General features: G+C 42.2%; 1 protein-coding gene and 1 long non-coding RNA gene across 5 annotated transcripts; both read right to left on the bottom strand.

Moving 5' to 3' along the window:
- Nucleotides 1-9,408: 9,408 nt before the first annotated feature.
- On the bottom strand, nucleotides 9,409-16,530 carry NDUFB4 (NADH:ubiquinone oxidoreductase subunit B4). 4 transcript variants are annotated; one of them, XM_025476090.3, is made up of 3 exons: nucleotides 16,195-16,530; nucleotides 11,382-11,525; nucleotides 9,409-9,530 (listed from the first exon to the last, which is right to left on the bottom strand). In XM_025476090.3, the coding sequence occupies exons 1-3, from the start codon at nucleotides 16,372-16,374 to the stop codon at nucleotides 9,468-9,470; spliced, it is 387 nt and encodes a 128-aa protein (XP_025331875.1). In that variant the 5' UTR covers nucleotides 16,375-16,530; the 3' UTR covers nucleotides 9,409-9,467. The 4 variants fall into 4 exon arrangements, with proteins under 4 accessions (XP_025331875.1, XP_048961300.1, XP_048961299.1 ...); XM_049105343.1 differs by having other exon boundaries at nucleotides 11,378-11,525; nucleotides 16,195-16,449; XM_049105342.1 differs by having other exon boundaries at nucleotides 9,409-9,525; nucleotides 11,378-11,525; nucleotides 16,195-16,449.
- On the bottom strand, nucleotides 14,064-16,181 carry LOC125754248 (uncharacterized). The gene is made up of 2 exons (XR_007407934.1): nucleotides 15,839-16,181; nucleotides 14,064-14,794 (listed from the first exon to the last, which is right to left on the bottom strand). It is a non-coding gene; the product is annotated as an uncharacterized LOC125754248 (long non-coding RNA).
- Nucleotides 16,531-17,730: the final 1,200 nt, after the last annotated feature.

Raw genomic sequence — 17,730 nt, 5'->3', positions numbered from 1 at the left:
GCTATGGCTGAGGTCAAAGAGGTTGCTGCCTATGTTCTTCCTTAGGATTTTGATGAATTCCTGTCTCACATTTAGGTATTTCATCCCTTTGAATTTATTTTTGTGAATGGTGTAAGAGAGGGGCTCAGTGGCATTCTGCTGCATGTAGCCGTCCAGTTTTTCCAACAGCACGTGTTGAAGAGACTCTTTTCCTAATTGCATATTTTTGCCCTGAATGAGAGGGTTTGTTTTTTTTTTTTAAACTCCTCAAGTTATTCCAATGCACAGGCAAGACTGAGGACCAGTTTTGGAAACTACTTTAAACACAGTAGAGGGAGTTTTGGTGCCCAGGTGGGGCACAGGGAGAGTGTGGGAAAGAGGAGAGGAGTTAAGAAACCTAAGGCCTAGATGTAAATTCTTTATAAGTTAGAAGTTAGTGTGCAGTTTCTGTTTTATGATTTTCCAGAGTGATGAAAGAGTTACCACTATGGACTTGAAAGAAGTTATATCTTGGAAAGATATCTTACTACCGAAAAAAAGGAAAAAGACTTGAAAGCTGACATTTATACTTCTGCATTACATTTAGTGATCAACTAGCCCTCAGTTTCATATAATCAACTTTATATAATTGCATCACAAATCTGAGGTATGCCCAAAGTTTATCCTTCTGTGAGTCAGCATAGTGCATAGTTAAGAGAACAGATGCTAGAGCCAGACTGTCTGGATTCAAATCCAGGTTCTACCAACTATTACTATGTGACCCTGAGCTAGTTAACTTCTCTGAGCCTCTGTTTTCTCAGCTGTAAAACGTAGGTAATTCATAAGAAGTCCAAGACTCTAGAATTGAGACTGTGCTTTCATAGCTGAATAAGTTTGAGCAAGTGACATAACCTTCCTAGGCCTCACCTTCCTCATTTGAAAGAAGGAAATTATTTATTTCACAGGGATTTGGTGGGGACGAAATAAAACCATGCACTGAAGACACCCATGCTGATTTTGTCACATAGGGAAATATTAGCTCTTACTATTGTTATTGTTTATTGCTGCTATTGCAACTCAGTGAATACTTCTTTATCCCTGCCTCAGTGAGGCTATTGTGCCATTTACCTTAAATGGCACTGGAATGAATAAGCCAAGGTCCTTGTTGCTAAATAAACAACCATTTAGCTGATGATTCTAAGGCAATAAGTAACAGAAGCCCAAAGTGTAGAAAATTTGTAAGTACTTCTTTTCACCATCTTTTAGGTCTTAAAACAAGAAAATGATGTTAAAGCTCAATTTAAGATCTCAACAGTGCATATTAATAGCTCAATTAATGTGAAAATTAAGACAGACTCTACACTTTGATGTAAGTAGTTTGCATATGACTAGCTACAGAGCTTTTCCTGGAGGAATCTTGCCTAATCATGTGGGCCGTTGGGACTCTAATTAGCCTACTCTTGGTTTTTTAAATCTAAAATTATGGGGCGCCTGGCTGGGTCAGTTGGAAAAGCATTGCAACTCTTGATCTCTTGGGAGATGAAGTTCTGGAGCCCCACAGCCCTGCGTAAGGCTCCATGCTTAGTGGGGAATCTGCTTCTTTTTTTTTTTTTTTTTTAAGATTTTATTTATTTATTCATGAAAGACACAAAGAGAAGCAGAGACATAGGCAGAGGGAGAAGCAGGCTTCCCGCAAGGAGCCGGATGTGGGACTTGATCCTGAGACCCCAGGATCATGCCTTAAATCAAAGGCAGACTCTCAACAGCTTGGCCACCCAGGTGCTCAGGGAATCTGCTTCCCTCCCTCTTCCTCTGCCTCTGCCCCTCCCCTTGTTCACATTCTCTCTCTAAAATAAATAAGTACATCTTTTTAAAAAACAAATAAATGTAATAAATAAATATAATATTATGTCAGAAGCTTTGACATAACTTACCACAGTGCTATTAGCAGCAATACTTTGTAAAAACCAAATGCATGCAATTCCATATATTCCCTGGAAGAGAAATTTAACAAATAGAGCAGTTTTGCTCATTCACGAGCATTTATTGCCTTTATTTTGGATCCTATGAATAAAATTAAAATCTGAAGGACAGGTATGTTGTATGATATGGCTTCTCTAATAAAAAGACATGGTATCAGTTAAAAGAGCACTCATCTGTAAAACCAAAAATCTAACATTAGTTTAACAACTAGGACTTTGTCTCATAAAAGAAATCTGAGGTTGGCAGGTCAGGACACAAAGTGATCCTGGATGCAAGTTCATTCTGGTTTTTTGCTCCACAATTTTTGGCAAATTGTTTTATCTTCATTTCATTGCTAGGCCTTATATCCACGTTCTTAGAATAAGAGAAGAAAGCAAAAGCAGGAAGGGACAGAAAGGGTTTCTTCTTGGGAAATGTCTTTTTATTCAGGAAAGGAAGCCCTCCCTCCCAGATTCTCCGGATGTCTTATGCTTAGAACTGGGTCCCATGTCCACCCTTAAACCAATCCCAGATTCATTCTTTGGGGCTGGGGTCATGCCTATCCTACCTGAGGTAAAGGGACTTCCACTAACCTCCTGAACAAGTCAGGGTTCTATCAGAAGGAAAGGAGAGGTAGTGGGTGCTGGTGGGCAAGCTGGTGCCTGCCAGGGATACCTTCCTGAGGGAATCCATCAAGATTGAGTTTGAATCTAACATCTTCACTCTTGCAACCTCAAGAGACAAATCTGTGAATACTTGCTTTAGAAAGGAAATGCTCCAAACATCTGCCTGATTTCTTCAAATACATCCTATTAAAATGGTTTTTTGAGTCATCTGTATGTATGAGGTAAAGAGGTTGGTGAGCAATTGTCTCTCAATCATTCCAAGTCTCATTTTTAATCACAAACAAGTGACATGAACAATCAGAACCATTGTTGTTAATCAAAACCTAGACTCCTAATCCTCAAATTAGCAGGGTTCTCTGAAGAATAGGACAATTTATTTCTCCTCCTCAAATATTTCCTATAGAATTAGGCTGAAACTAACAGATCTTTAAAGATTTTTCTGGCTCTAACATCTTATACCCCCATGAATGTACCAGAAAATCTAAAAATGCAAGGGGCAGTCCCTATTCTAGAAAGCGCCACTTCTTGGGGATCCCTGGGTGGCTCAGCGGTTTGGCGCCTGCCTTCGGTCCAGGGCGTGGTCCTGGAGTCCCGGGATCGAGTCCCACATCAGGCTTCTGCATGGAGCCTGTTTCTCCCTCTGCCTGTGTCTCTGCCTCACTCTCTCTCTCTGTGTCTCTCATGAATAAATAAATAAAATCTTTAAAAAAAAAAAAAAAAAGAAAGCGCCACTTCTTAAACTCTCCAGACCCTCCAATTCTTTCTCACTACTGGACTCCGAACAGCATCAGTCTTTATCACATTGAAAGAATGATTAAAGATATGCTTTCTGGAGTCAGCCTGCCCAAATTTAAGTTCTAACTTAACATAGTCAGAACTTTGTTCTGCAAATTATTTAACCTCTCCAAATCTGTTTTGCATAATGAGGATTTTTAAGGTATGTTGTGTGGTGTGTAAAGCCTTTACTTCAGTTTACTGTCTAGAATATACAAGTAAAAGTTTAATTAAGTGCTGGCTGCTGAAATTGTTTTTCTCCAGTGTGTGTTCCTCTAAGAAGGAGCTATATGGTTTTCATACAAGCATCCTCAATGTTTAGTAGTGTTTGGTCAATTCAGGAGACCTGACAGTCAGTGTCCTACTAGAATTCAGTAGGACACAGGCTCCTTCACCCCAGTGGTTCCAGGAAACCCAGTACCCCAGTACCTGCAGACCAATAGCAGCTCATTCCCCCTTGTAGCCTACATTGGTGTTTCCTCCCAAATACCATGACGGGACCAAATACTTCTGTACCACTCCTTCTGTAAAGCATGATTTTGGAGAAGAAGCTGTCTATCCAGCTTCTAATAGATGGCTTCAGGGTAATTGACCACCCTTATCTCCATCTACCCTCACTCAAGCCACTTCATATAAAAAATGATAACTCTTTGATTCTGTCTCCATCCTATATAAAGTATAAATAAACCTTCCCTAACAAACTTAGTGTTTTTAATGATGAAACATAATGTAAGTGGGAAAAAAATGTGCCTAACTGTGCAAATGTAGATTCAAGAGTCTACACTTTCTCCTCCTACCCACAACAATTTCATATTAGATTGCAACCCCCGAGTCCCTCCTATATTGATTTCTGGAACAGCCTCATTCCAGCCTTGATTTTCTGGAACACCAGTTGTCTCCTTCCCCTACCCCATCCCCAACTTTTTTAGAGCCAAATTATTAAATTTGGAAGGATTTAAATGCAATTGGTGATAGAAGTAAAGAATTGACTCAAAACTGATAAGGTGTGGTATGCCTGGGTGACTCAGGGGTTGGGCGTCTGTCTTTGGCTCAGGGTGTGATCCTGGGGTTCCAGGATTGAATCCCACATCAGGCTTCCTGTGAGGAGTCTGCTTCTCCCTCTGCCTATGTCTCTGTTTCTCTCTCTGTCTCTCATGAATAAATAAATAAAATCTTTTTTAAAAATTTAAAAAATAATAAATTAATTTTAAAAACCTGATAAGGTGATATGCGTGATTATGGAGGAAAAGATTTTGAATTCTTTTTTTTTTTTTTTTTAGATTTTATTTATTTATTCATGACAGACACAGAGAGAGGCAGAGACACAGGCAGAGGGAGAAGCAGGCTCCATGCAGGGAGCCCGACGTGGGACTTGATCCCAGGTCTTCAGGATCACACCCCGGGCTGAAGGCGGCCCTAAACTGCTGGGCCACCAGCGCTGCCCAAGAATTTGAATTCTAATGGTAAGTTTGCTCCGGAAATCTTAGATGTTTCACTGGGGACATTCAGAAAGTGGATGTAAAACTTTCAGCTTGACTTTAATCTTTTAAATCCTGAAGCTTGGCTAATATATCAGTGCACACTGTACTTTCTTGGGCTGTTGAAGGGTGTCCAGGTAGATGACATGGCTTAGCACCCCTCCAGGTTACAGTATCAGCAGAACGGGTCTCTATCTCAACTAGGGAAATAGCAGTAAACAAGGCAGCTGGAGGGGAAACAAATAGAAGTATTAACAAGCATAGGTACAAATGGATCCTCTAACAGAAACACGATAAAATTCAATGCATTCACAGGGCACCTGGGTGGCTCAGTTAAATGTCTGCCTTCAACTTAGGCATGATCCCAGTGTACTAGAATCAATCCTCACATCAGGCTCCCTGCTCAGCGGAGAGCCTGCTTCTCCCTCTCCCTCTGCCACTCTCCCTGCTTGTGCTCTCTTTCTCTCATAAATAAATAAATAAATAAATAAATAAATAAATAAATAAATAAATAAATAAAATCTTTAAAAAAATGTGTTCACAAAAAGGTAGAAAGTAGCAGCAGAAACTTTGAAAATTCGGAGTCTTTTAATATATTTATAGCATTATATAATTACTAATTTTAAAGTGCTGTCCATACTTTAAAATCATGCATATTTGATCAAGATAGTTTCTCCTACAGTCCTCTCATCTTTTCAAATATTCCATTAATGATCCTAAAGAATGGAGAAATAACCAATATTCTGTATCTTCCCCAAAGCTGTGAGAAGGCTGTGTCAAGCATCACCAAGAATAAGAAAAAAATAAAATGGAAAATAAATCAGGGAATGAACCCAATGGGATTTTGATTAGAGCATGAACATAAGCTTTTTCTCTGGGCAGGATCCATAATAAAGGGTAAAAAGATATAGTACTTAAATGAACCAGCCTGTTACAGAAGCAATATTGTCCCAGAGAGGGGAAGGGATGTCATACACGGTTAAGAGATTATTAAGAAGACTGGCTCCTCCTGCATGTGCAAAAAGGAGAACTAATAGAGATAATATATTTAGACTTTCATAAAGCTTTCAACAAGTTCACATCCAAATGAGTCATCCTGGGATCAGCAGGGACTGCTTTGTTCTGCATAAAGATCTGTCTCAAAACTGAAAATCATTTCTAGCCTAAAGTCTTACAACAGCCTGATTACTGGTCATCCTGTAGGCTTTGTTGCCCTGAGATCCTCCTCCAGGATCCAGAATGATCTTCCGGGGGACGCAAATCCCGTCAGGTTATTCCTGCTTAATACTTTCGGTGGCTCCCATTGCCATAAGGATGAAGTCTAAACTCCTTAATTGTGATAGGGGCCTTATGATCTGGTTCTGGTTCCTTGTCATTTTTGGATGTTCAGCATTTGAATCACTTTCTTATGTTTGGGAATTCCTTATCTGCATCACATTTTAGAGCTGAACATGCCACATGTTTGCTTTTTCAGCCTTCCCTGTAGCTAGAAGCCAGGTATAGCCAATCATATGCTCCTAAACTCAGGAGCAAATGATGGGAAGATATAGGGACCTTAAGGAACTCTTTCTGGTGGTTGTGATTGTAACAAGCTTGAGCTTTTGGGCCAACAGAGGCAGCAATACCATGTAGGCTCCTGTGCCCAGTGATCAGGACCAGCAGTATCAGTCAGACACATGGTAACATTAAGCACTCAGACGAGGTGGCAATTGGTATTCTCACCAGACCACTTCTGGGTGTGGTTTGGGGCATTGTTTGTGGTAATAAAAAATCTTCAGAAATTGATTAAACTCTTAAGAATACATTGTTCAATAATTCTGAATGTTAACAAAAATGTTTTGCAATCCACAAAACTAAAAGGCAACCTATGGAACAGGAGAAGATATTTGCAAATGACATACCCGATAGGCGGTTAGTACCCAAAGTACATAAGGAACTTTTACAACTCAACACCCAAAAAACAAATAATTGAGTTAAAAAATGGACAGACATGAACAGAAATTTTTCCAAAAACGTACAGATGGCCAACAGACACATGAAAAGATGCTCAACATTATTCATCATCAGGGAACTGCAAATCCAAACTACATTGAGATGTCATCTCACACCTGTCAGAATGGAGAAAATCAAAAACATAAGAAACAACAGGTGTTGCCAAGGATGTGAAGAAAAAGGAACTCTTGTACACTGCTGGTAGGAAGGCAAACTGGTGTAACCACTTGTGAAAAACAGAATGGAGTTTCCTTAAAAAGTTGAAAATAGAACTATTCTATATACTAAATACTTTGTAAGTAGTAACTCATGAAATGATGAATTTAATAACAATGTATCATTAGTAGACCTATTTTGAATTTAATAACAATATATCACTAGTAGATCTATTTTAAAGATAAGAAAACTGAGTCACAAAGAACTTAAATGCTTCCCAGGTTACTTCACCAGTAAGTGACAGAGCAGGGATACAAAGGCAAGGTGATGGTGGTGGGGGGGGGTGTTAAAAGTTTCAACCCTTGGGATGCCTGGGTGGCTCATCGGCTGAGCATCTGCCTTTGGCTCAGGGAGTGATCCCAGAGTCCCAGGATCGAGTCCCACGCCAGGCTCCCTGCATGGAGCCTGCTTCTCCCTCTGCCTTTGTATCTGCCTCTCTCTGTGTCTCTCATGAATAAATAGTCTTAAAAAAAAAAAAGTTCCAACCCTCTAATCACACAGTTGGTTCTCTTAGCAACCAGTCCCAGCCTTAGGTGTGGCCCCAAACTTGCCTCATTAACATAACAAAAGAATCTCTATCTCATTACTTAGGAAATCCTGAGGATTTTAGTAGCTCTGTGCCAGAAACCAGTACAAAGACTAAATATATATTACTTGTTATAAATTACAATATCCTAGGATTTCACTTTAGTCTGAGGCTGTGATTACCTCCTGGTCATTTGGGGCTTCTTGGAAACAGTAGACAAAAAGAAAAACAAAAAGTTTTCATTTTGGCAGCACTAAATGACCTTCATTAACGAGGACTAGGGTTGCTACTACACAACAGGGCCCAAAGGGATATGTTGGGAAACCCAGAGGAGTCACTGGTGCTTCTGGTGCTTCCATGTCCGGTGATGTAAACGGGCAATTGCTGTGACTGAAGACCGATAATCCAAGAGTAACTGAGGTCCTGGCATTTGCAGATAAAGGTCCTGGTGAATGTTATAGCTTCAGACCAGTTTCAACAGTGGGGGACTGAACTTATCCCGCTAACTCTCCACTGTAAATGACACGTTCCAAATTAATGTGTGCACAGATCCAAGCAGTACATGGAGTGGACGAGGAAACCATATACCTCGTCTCTTTTCTCTTGGCCAATCTTTTTACTCCAATTGCTGCAGCTCTGAGCTCCTGTAGGCGTGACCTGACATTATGCCACCTGAGCTGTACAGCACATCACTTCCTTTCTGCCCTAAGCTTCCTTCCCCCTCCATGTGAGAAGCCTGTAAGAACCCTCAACCATTCTGAGGCACACACCTACCTGGAAGTGAAAGGAAATTAACTGCAGGAGACAACTCTTGACCACCTGGAGGAAGAACTAGTGGGTAATAGTTTTTTCCTTGTCTGCAGGGAACGTTCTGTGTACATTCCACATGGCTCCTCAGGTCCCTAGTGGAATGGAGCCCACTACTCTGAGGCAACAGGCCAAACAGCACACTTGAAGGGCTGTCCCTCTAGCCCTGTTTCACTCGTACCAGCCTCCCATTTGTTCTTTCAGCTCACTCCCTCCTATAAACTACTTGCACACAAGCGGTCTCTCATGCTGTGTTAAAGCCACAGTACTAACAGAATCAGCCCTGAAGAGCAGGTTCTCCCTACGGCATCTTACTTCACCTTCATAGGTCAAATAGTCATCCTGGTGTTTCAAGACTGAACTGTGGAGCATGTAGCTTTGTTTTACTGAGCAATACGGTTACCTCATTTTCATCTTCATGACCTTATGAGGAAGTACGCATTACCATCTCCATGCCAGAGATGAGGCAACAGGAGGCCTCATATTCCAACTGTTAAGCTTGGGCTAGGATTCTGACCCCAACTTAACCTCCAAAGCCCATGTATTTCTGTTCAGCTTGGCCTCCTCTGTCTTCTCACCCCACAGTGGCATATATCTCACCATACCCAACATACCTTGCCTTTTCATGCTTCCATTTTGTCCTGTTAGCCCTGTGATCCTCAGAGCCTAGATCAATGCCATCTCCCTACAGAGAATTGCTGTTCCATCACTTCCTGAATCCCTAACCTATTTCTTACCACACTGTTGCTACTGTTCTCTTGCATTTTCCCACTGGGGCTGGAGCCAGACAAGAGTTTAGGTATTAAGTAGTACTAGCTATGGGCACTTAAGTAACAATCACTGAATAAACAGCTGTCAGAGTATGTACTCCTTAAGTACAGGGCCTACGCCTGTCTTACTGACTGCTGTATGGTGGGTACAGAGCACAGTGCCTGGCTCATAGTAGACATTCATTTGTTGAATGACTGAATGAATGAACATGGATCCGTTTCTTCATGAAGCTGACTCTTACATTGTATTATCCAGCAAATGTTTGTTGAATAAAGGTAATATTAAGAAAGAAAAAGTATTTAATGATTAATAGATTTATTTAAACAATAATACATAGAGTTATCATCATTGCCAGACTTAATATGAAATGTTCAATGTTCGATCCAATTTTCCTTCCTGGATAAGTTTTTCTTTCCTATCCTGTAGAGACAGAAAGAAAAAAAGAAAAGCTTTGTTAGAAACAATACATTCTGACCTGTGTTCACTGCAACATTATTCACAATAGCCAAGATAAGCCAAGATACAGAAACAATCTAAGTGTTCACCAATGGATGAGTGAATTTGCCATTTCACAGGTACAAGCTTATAGATAGAGAACAGACTGGTAGCTGACAGAGCCAGGGGGTGGGTGGTGGGCAAAATGGGTGAAGTAGGCCAAAAGGTACTAACTTCTGATTATAAAAAATAAATAAGTCACGGGGATGCAATATACAGTATGGTGACTATAAGCTAGTAATACAATATGGAATATTTGAAAGTTGCTAAAAGAATTCATCTTAAATCCTCATTATAAGAAAAGAAGATGGTCTTTTTTAACTATGTATGGTGACCGTTTTTCTTTTTAATTTATTTATTTATTCATGAGAGACAGACAGAGAGAGAGAGAGAAGCAGAGACACAGGCAGAGAGAGAAGCAGGCTCCATGGAGGGAGCCCGATGTGGAACTCGATCCTGGGACTCCAGGATCACGCCCTGGGCTGAAGGTGGCCCTAAACCGCTGAGCCACCTGAGCTAAGATTTACTGTGGTGACAATTTTGCAAAATATACAAACAAACAAAAAAGGTATGGGAAAACACAAAAATAAAAAACCAATGTATTCTGGCATAACCCACAGTATGAAAAACAGGACTAAAATACTCCAAACTGAATTCCAATCTCCCCGTTGGTCCAAAGCCTAGGGACTATGAGTAAGGAAGTAGCAATCTGAAGAAATAAAGGGATGATGAGACAACCATCCTATTAGAAAACATTTTACGCATATGTTGGAAGAATTCTATTACCCCACTAAAAAGCCTATGTCAAAAGCACATTTCAAACATCTTCTGGTTAAGTGTGGCCTCCTTTTAGTTAAGCAGATAATTTATCAGAATCAAAATATATAAGCTCTAACAGGAGAGTAGATTGACCAGTTTAAGGCAGAGCTAGACAGTGGGCTCCAGTCTAGATGGCAACTCAAGGCCTGCTGGGGGTCTACTACCAGAGTGGCCTAGTGCCAAAGATAAGCTTGGCTTTCTCTGTGATCACATGGCCTCTGATGGCAGATTCCCACCACAGGCTGCTTTTGCCTTCCTGTTGTTAGGGTGTTTAACAGTAATCCACAAAACATGACCAACATAACTAGAATTCATACAAACAGGGAACATACTAAATGATTTATGCATTCTGCTAATACTTAACCCCCCTAAAAAAAGCTTTTTAAAATAAATGAACTAAGAAAACTAAATATAAAGGTTTGCAAAGATAATATTTAAAGGTAAATCAAAATAGTAAAGTTTAACTTCTGTATTAACCATTTTTAAGTTTTTTGAGAGAGAGTGCATGTGTGTGCACGCGGGAGAGGGGCAGAGAGAATCTTAAGCAGGCTCCATGCTCAGTACAGAGCCAGATGTGGGGTTCGATCTCACAACCCTGAGTTCATGACCTGGGCTGAAATCAAGAGTCCAATGCCTAACTGACTAAGCCACCCAGGTGCCCCTCTATATTAACTTTTTAAATTCTAGAGCAGCTATTAAATTAAATTTGAAAGACTCAGAGACTATCATCATTTTTAGCAAAGTATACTTCAATAGGAGTTAAACAATAAAATCAAACATGTAATTGAAACTTTAACTCCTGCTAGAAAGGAACAAATAAAAAAGAGAGGAAAACTGAAGGAAGAGTAAAGGACCGAGATGGAAGGAGCACTAGTGGCAAATGCCAAGAGAAAGAGCTGCAGCCAGCACAAAGGGAACCTATCACATAGAAACTAAACATCAGGTCCAAATACTTACTCTGTCAGTTTTGAAAACATAAAACCAGAAGAAGAGGGGCCCAATTCCAAACAGAGCTCCTAAAAGCGAAGTCTTGGGAGTGGGCCTAAAATTGGGATAGATGTTTGATCTTGCATAGGTCCAACGAATCAAGGCAGGGTCCTCCTAAAATTCAAAAAAACAAAGTTACAAGATGTTAAGCAAGGTCTGAAACTCCATACTGAAACAATCTCAACAAAACTTTTATGGGGGAGCACAGGAGATGCCTTTTGTGTTCCATCATCGTTAAGAGTGTACCCTGAATATTCCTAAATAGCTTCAGGGAAGATCTTTCATTTCTAGTATTGTTGAATACTCTGATAATCCTGTTCAAATCCTTCAGAATTTAAAAGATTCTTATATCACCCCTCAGCTTTCTATTTACTTAAGAAACCTAATCTTTTTAAGCCGGCAGAGGCCATTTTTTTCTCTTTGATCATTTTTTTTTCTGGATTGTTTTGCAGCTTCATTGTCTTTGTTGAATTGTGATCAACTGAACCCTAGTATTCCTAACGAGGACAGGTTTCATATGCTCTATCATGCTTCGTTTCCAGGATCCTTTCTAATGCTATCCCGCACCCTGTTCTGTCTTTCCAGGCTTCAAATAAATTGCAGGACGGTGAAGGCTGAGGTAGGCTAACTCTGAACTTTAAGTTTTTAAAGCTGACTTGGGGGCAGCCTGGGTGGCTCAGCGGTTTAGTGCCACCTTCGGTCCAGGGGGTGATCCTGGAGACCCGGGATCAAGTCCCACATCAGGCTCCCTGTGTGGAGCCTGCTTCTCCCTTTGCCTGTGTCTCTGCCTCTCTCTCTGTCTCTCTCATGAGTAAATAAATAATTTAAAAAGAAAAAAAGAAATATAAAGCTGACTTGGCTGATATTTTACATGACATAAAATTATTACATTTCACACTTAAAATAATTTGTAGTGAGGACAAGGTTGTTATCAAAGAAAAATAATCAGACTGTCTTGGTTAAGAAAAAAAATTGTCCATTGTAATATATTTAAACTAGAACAATTATGTAAGACAGCAAATCTGCCCCAAACACATAATTAAATTTAATTAGCTAAATCCCCAAATGACTTTATAAAATTATTTACTCCAATTAACGGATAGGCAGATTAAAAATAAGCAAATGAAGTCAGCTTTAAAACTTTAATACCAAAGGAGAACATTCAAAGTCCTATACTCCACCAAGAAGTTATGATTGGTAGGATTAAAATAATTAAACTGGATCTTCCACAGATACATTTTAAACCAAAGTGTTTGCAGAAACGGTGAAGATACAAGATATAGACAGGTTCAAGGGGGTGTTTGAGTTTAATTCCTGAAATGATAAAAACATCTATTCTTGTATCCATCCCTTCTGCTATTAACGTATTTGAATGATGCTCCTACGACAGATTTCTCAATCTGCCAGTCATCTCTCTACATATTTCTCTCTCAGATCTGTCTTCCAGAAACAGACATTTCATTTCATAAAAATATCAACAGCCCCATGACCATAGTTCACTGAACCTGGTACTGTGGTTAAGAGAGGCTCCAAGACACACTCCATGGGAGACAGTTCTTCTTTGACACCACTCCATGTCCGCAGGATTATCGGCAGCATCTGACACGAACGCTCCTTGGAACTGTTTCTTCTTTTGGTTTCCAGGGCACACACCTGTCTGGCTTTCCTCCTAACTCAACGGCCATTCCCTCTTGGTCTCTTTTGCACTCTTCTTCCTTATTTCATCAATCTCTCAATATTGGACCTTAGACCTTGCTGGTCTTTTCTGACTACATTATTCATTCTCTTGATGATCTCCTCTAGTCACACAGTTTTAAATATCCATCTATAGGCCAATGATTCCCAAAACTGTACCTTCCCAGACCTCTACCCTGAACTTCAGACATGATATTCAATTACCTGCTCAACACTGTCATGCTGTTTAACAGGCATGTCAAAGGTGACACATCTCAGACTGATTTCCCAATATTTTACTCCATCTCCATCCCTGCTCCTCTCACATTCTTTTCCATCTTGGTAAAAACCAACTTAATCACTTGTGTCAAAAAACTTTGAAGTCATCCCTGACCGTTCTCTCTCTTACACCTCACATCCAATCTGCTAGCAAATCTGATTGGCTTGACTTTCAATACATACTCAGAACTCACCACTTCCTACCAACTTCCACCGCCAAAACCCTGATGGATTGCCTCAAAAGCCTCCTAAACAGTCTCCTTGCTCTTGCTCGTCCATAATGTATTTTCAACCAATGAACCAGAGAGGTGTTCAAATGTAAGGGCAGATTACCTACTCGGTAAACGACCTACAATGACCTACGAAGCTTGGTGTGATCTAGTTCCAGGACCTGTCTGACCTCATCTCTTCCCACTTGGCTCTCACCTTTCTCCACTTTACTCACAATCGTCTCTTCAGTTATTTCTGGAACCGGGCACACTTCTGTCTAAGGACCCCTACACCTGCTGTGCCCTGTACCTCAGATGCTACTTTCCAGACAGCTGTGTGGCTAGCTCCGTCTCCTCACTTCCTTCATGTTGCCTTCCCTAGGGGTATCTACAATTTCAGCTGCTATCCCTTCTAACTACACAACACACATTCCTAATCCCTTCCTTGCTTTATTTTTATCACTTGCCACCGACATGCTAAACGATGTAGTTTTTTTTTTTTTTTTAACCTGTTTATTACTTGTCTGCCCCACTGGAAAGAAATCTCTTCATAGACAGGAATCGACACGGTCACCTCAGCAACCAAAACGGGGCCTGTCCCTGTAACAGCAATTACTCATTCATGGAGTTGATCATTTGTAAAGATTATGCAAAGAATTTCTATATACCGGTTATTAAATGATTAAGTGCCAGGCACTCATTTAATTAACAGAACAACCAACGAGGCAAGTTATTACAGGCTTTTTTTTTTTTTATTCACGAGAGACAGAGAGAGAGAGAGAGAGAGAGAGAGAGAGAGGCAGAGACACAGGCAGAGGGAGAAGCAGGCTCCACGCAGGGAGCCCGACGCGGGACTCGATCCCGGGTCTCCAGGATCGCACCCTGGGCCAAAGGCAGGCGCTAAACCGCTGAGCCACCCAGGGATCCCCTATTGGCTCTTTTATATGACAAAATTGAAACTATTTTAGGGCACAGAACCAGAAAAGAGAAAATCTGGGGTTTAGATTTCAGCTTTTTGGTACATCAAACCCTGTGTGAGTACGTAAATAACAAATGTCTCCCTCCGCACCTTCTTCTCAAGTAAACAAGGTTCTGACTGGAGGTGGTGCAGCCAACTAGTTAAGGAGATGTTTTGGGTTACGTAGTTCAGGGTTTAAACTCACTTGCTAAAGGGGTATTACTCTGTGACCTCCGTGTCCTTCCCCATGTTTGTCTTCTCACCTGTAAAATGGGGATCATAACAGGGCCTAATGATTTGAATACTTGTGACGTTTGGATAATATTCAGAAAGGGTTTATTATTTTTTAAAGATTTTATTTATTTATTCATGAGAGACACAGAAAGAGAGAGAGAGGCAGAGACACAGGCAGAGGGAGAAGCAGGCTCCATGCAGGGAGCCCGACGTGAGAGTCGATCCCAGGTCTCCAGGGTCAGGCCCTGGGCCAAAGGCAGGCGCTAAACCTCTGAGCCACCCGGGAGGCCCTCAGAAAGGGTTTAGACAGTGTTGGCACGATGTAAATTTCCTTCCATTCTCACAACTTCCAAAAAAGTCCTACACACCACCAGTGCAACCGCTGGGGAAAGTTTTGTTTTTAAGATCACGGTCGACATGCTATTTACATAGCGCTTATGCAGAAAATTACCGAAAAGCCACTCACTAAGTAACAGCTGTCGGCCCAGTGGTTTTAAGCGCCTGCGATGTCCTACAAACTATCTCCTTCAACCTTACAATGATCCTGTAAAGAATGTAACTACTTTTCCCCTGTAAATAAGACCAGAAGACCAACGTAAACTAAGCTCGTCGAGCTTGCCCTTGTGTTCTTTCTGCCTTGGTGTCTGACTTTAAAGTTTCAACTAGCTGCGGAGTTTCTGTTGTTGTTGTTTTTTAAACGTTTATTTATTCATCAGAGACAAAGAGAGAGAGAGGGAGGCAGAGACACAGGCAGAGGGAGAAGCAGGCTCCACGCAGGGAGCCCCAGGTGGGACTCGATCTTGTGACTCCAGGATCACGCCCCGAGCCAAAGGCAGATGCTCAACCGCTGAGCCACCCGGGAGGCCCTTTTTTTTTTTTTTTTTTTGAGGTGGGGGGAGGTGTCTTCAAAAGATATAAACTGAAAAAATAAAAAAATAAAGAAAAAAATCACTATGATTCCCATCAGGAGAGAGTAGCATTGCTATGACCTGTGAACTGAGAGGTGGAAAATTGCTCTCAAAAAAAAAATTAAAGAAAGGTCACACACAGGAAACATTTTCCTGAGCACTCACTACACAGCCCAGCTCCGTGTCGGCCAGCCCGGGGGCCCCATCTCACGGGATCCTAACAGCCGCGTTGGGGCAGGAAGGACCGTGTTGGCCCCATTTTTCCGGGCGGGAGCTGGGCCACTTCCGGAGCGATCCCGCCGGGGCTCGAACCCAGCGCGCCGCGGATCCCGGAGCGTCGTCTCCGTCTCCGAGCTCTCCGCCCAAGGTCGAAGGCCTCGTGGGAGGGCCCGCTCCCTCAGACTGAAGAAAACCGAAACCTAAGCTACCCACCCGGGCCGCGCGGCGTCCCCCGGCCGGAGACTCCTGTCTTCCGCCCCCGCCCGGCCGGCGCGCCCCCCTCCCCCCACCCCGCGACTCACGATGAGCCCCCGGCGGCTGGGGTCGTTGTACTGAAGCAGGTACTCCCGTTTAAGTCGGGATCTTATGGCCAACCGCTCGGCTTGCGCCCTCCGGGCTTCCGGAGAGATGTCGTACTCGGCTGGGTCGAGGGTAGCGGGCAGGGTAGCCAGAGACGACGGCTGGTACTTGGGGGCCGACATCTTGGCAACCCGCGCACAACCGCGCCTGCGCGACTCCGAGGCCCGCCCCCTTCACGCCGACCTTCCGCCCGAGGAAGTGCGCTTGCGCAGTAGCCGACGGGAGGCGAGAAGAGTTGAAGACCCGGAGCTCCGCCTCTGTCCTCCCCGCGGTCTCAAGGTCCTGGGCCTCGAGGGGCGGTCTGCGCATGCGCAGTGTGCTTCCCTTGCCCCTTCGGTTCCACCCCTGCGGCCGCCTAGCTACCCCCGATCTATTATTGCTATTATTGCTGGTTGCTTCTTCCTAGCACCGTGGCTCATCTCTACGGACAAAACAGAGCTTATTTTGCGAGGTTGAGCTGTGGGAGAATGGCACGCACAGGATGTGGGGACTGGCTGTAGCTAGGATGCTGTTTTCAGTGTGGGTCACTGGGGTGGGGGGGGGAGTGTGACTTTGGACAAGTCATTTATTTTTTTTTTTCTTTTCTTTTTTCTTTCTTTCTTTTTTTTTTTGGACAAGTCATTTAACCCGCTCTGAGTTTCCTCCTGGATCCTTCCATCCTGGATAATGACCCCCATCCTATCCACCTAGCAAACCTGTTGTGAGGATTAAATAAGATAAGGAATGCATGCCAACGTGTTTGCAAAACACAGTGCCCTACCCAAGAAAAAGAACGCTTTTCTGTACGTTGCCACCTGAGATTGGTACAGCTTTAGGTAGAGGCGTGTTTTTCATGGGCACAAAATAATGTTTAATAGGAGATTGATGCCAAAAGAGAAATGATGCTTGCCTACTGTAGTAAGTCATTAACAAATGAAGTACTGGCTAGAGCTCATGAAGAAACTGTATCTTAGTTAAAATACTAAAACCTCTTACCTAAAATCCTTAGCACTCTTTAGGTGCTCAGAATAAAGATCTCCTTAGATGATGCCCTTATGCATGGGGGCATGGTATCTTAATGTGAAAGATGGTTTGGGGAGAAAAAAAAAGGGTACGGGAAAGAAAACCTTCATCCCTACTGTCCTTCTTCCCCCACTATCACCAAGGGAAAAAAGCAATTTCAAGTTGCATAGCAGGGTCTTTGGGTATCAATCAGAAACTCCTTAGGGGAAAACATGTAAACGATATTTCCATAGCTCAGGCAAGGAAAACTGGACCCAAAGAGAGCTTCAGGTTGAATGAAATGTCTAGGGACATATAGGTATGTTGGGAAATGGTTGCCAGGCAGAGAAGGGACTAGAAAGTGTTGGCATCTTTCCTCATGCAGATGAGGAGCAGCAGTGCTGTCAGACTTATTCAACAATTTAATACAGTTTTTAAATATTTATTAAGCACCCACTGGGTGAAGCATACTGCACACTAGTCAATCTTAGTCAATC

This window comes from Canis lupus, chromosome 33 (genome assembly GCF_003254725.2).
Source record: "Canis lupus dingo isolate Sandy chromosome 33, ASM325472v2, whole genome shotgun sequence".
NCBI classification, from domain to species: domain Eukaryota; kingdom Metazoa; phylum Chordata; class Mammalia; order Carnivora; family Canidae; genus Canis; species Canis lupus.
This window is presented reverse-complemented; position numbering and strand designations above follow the sequence as displayed.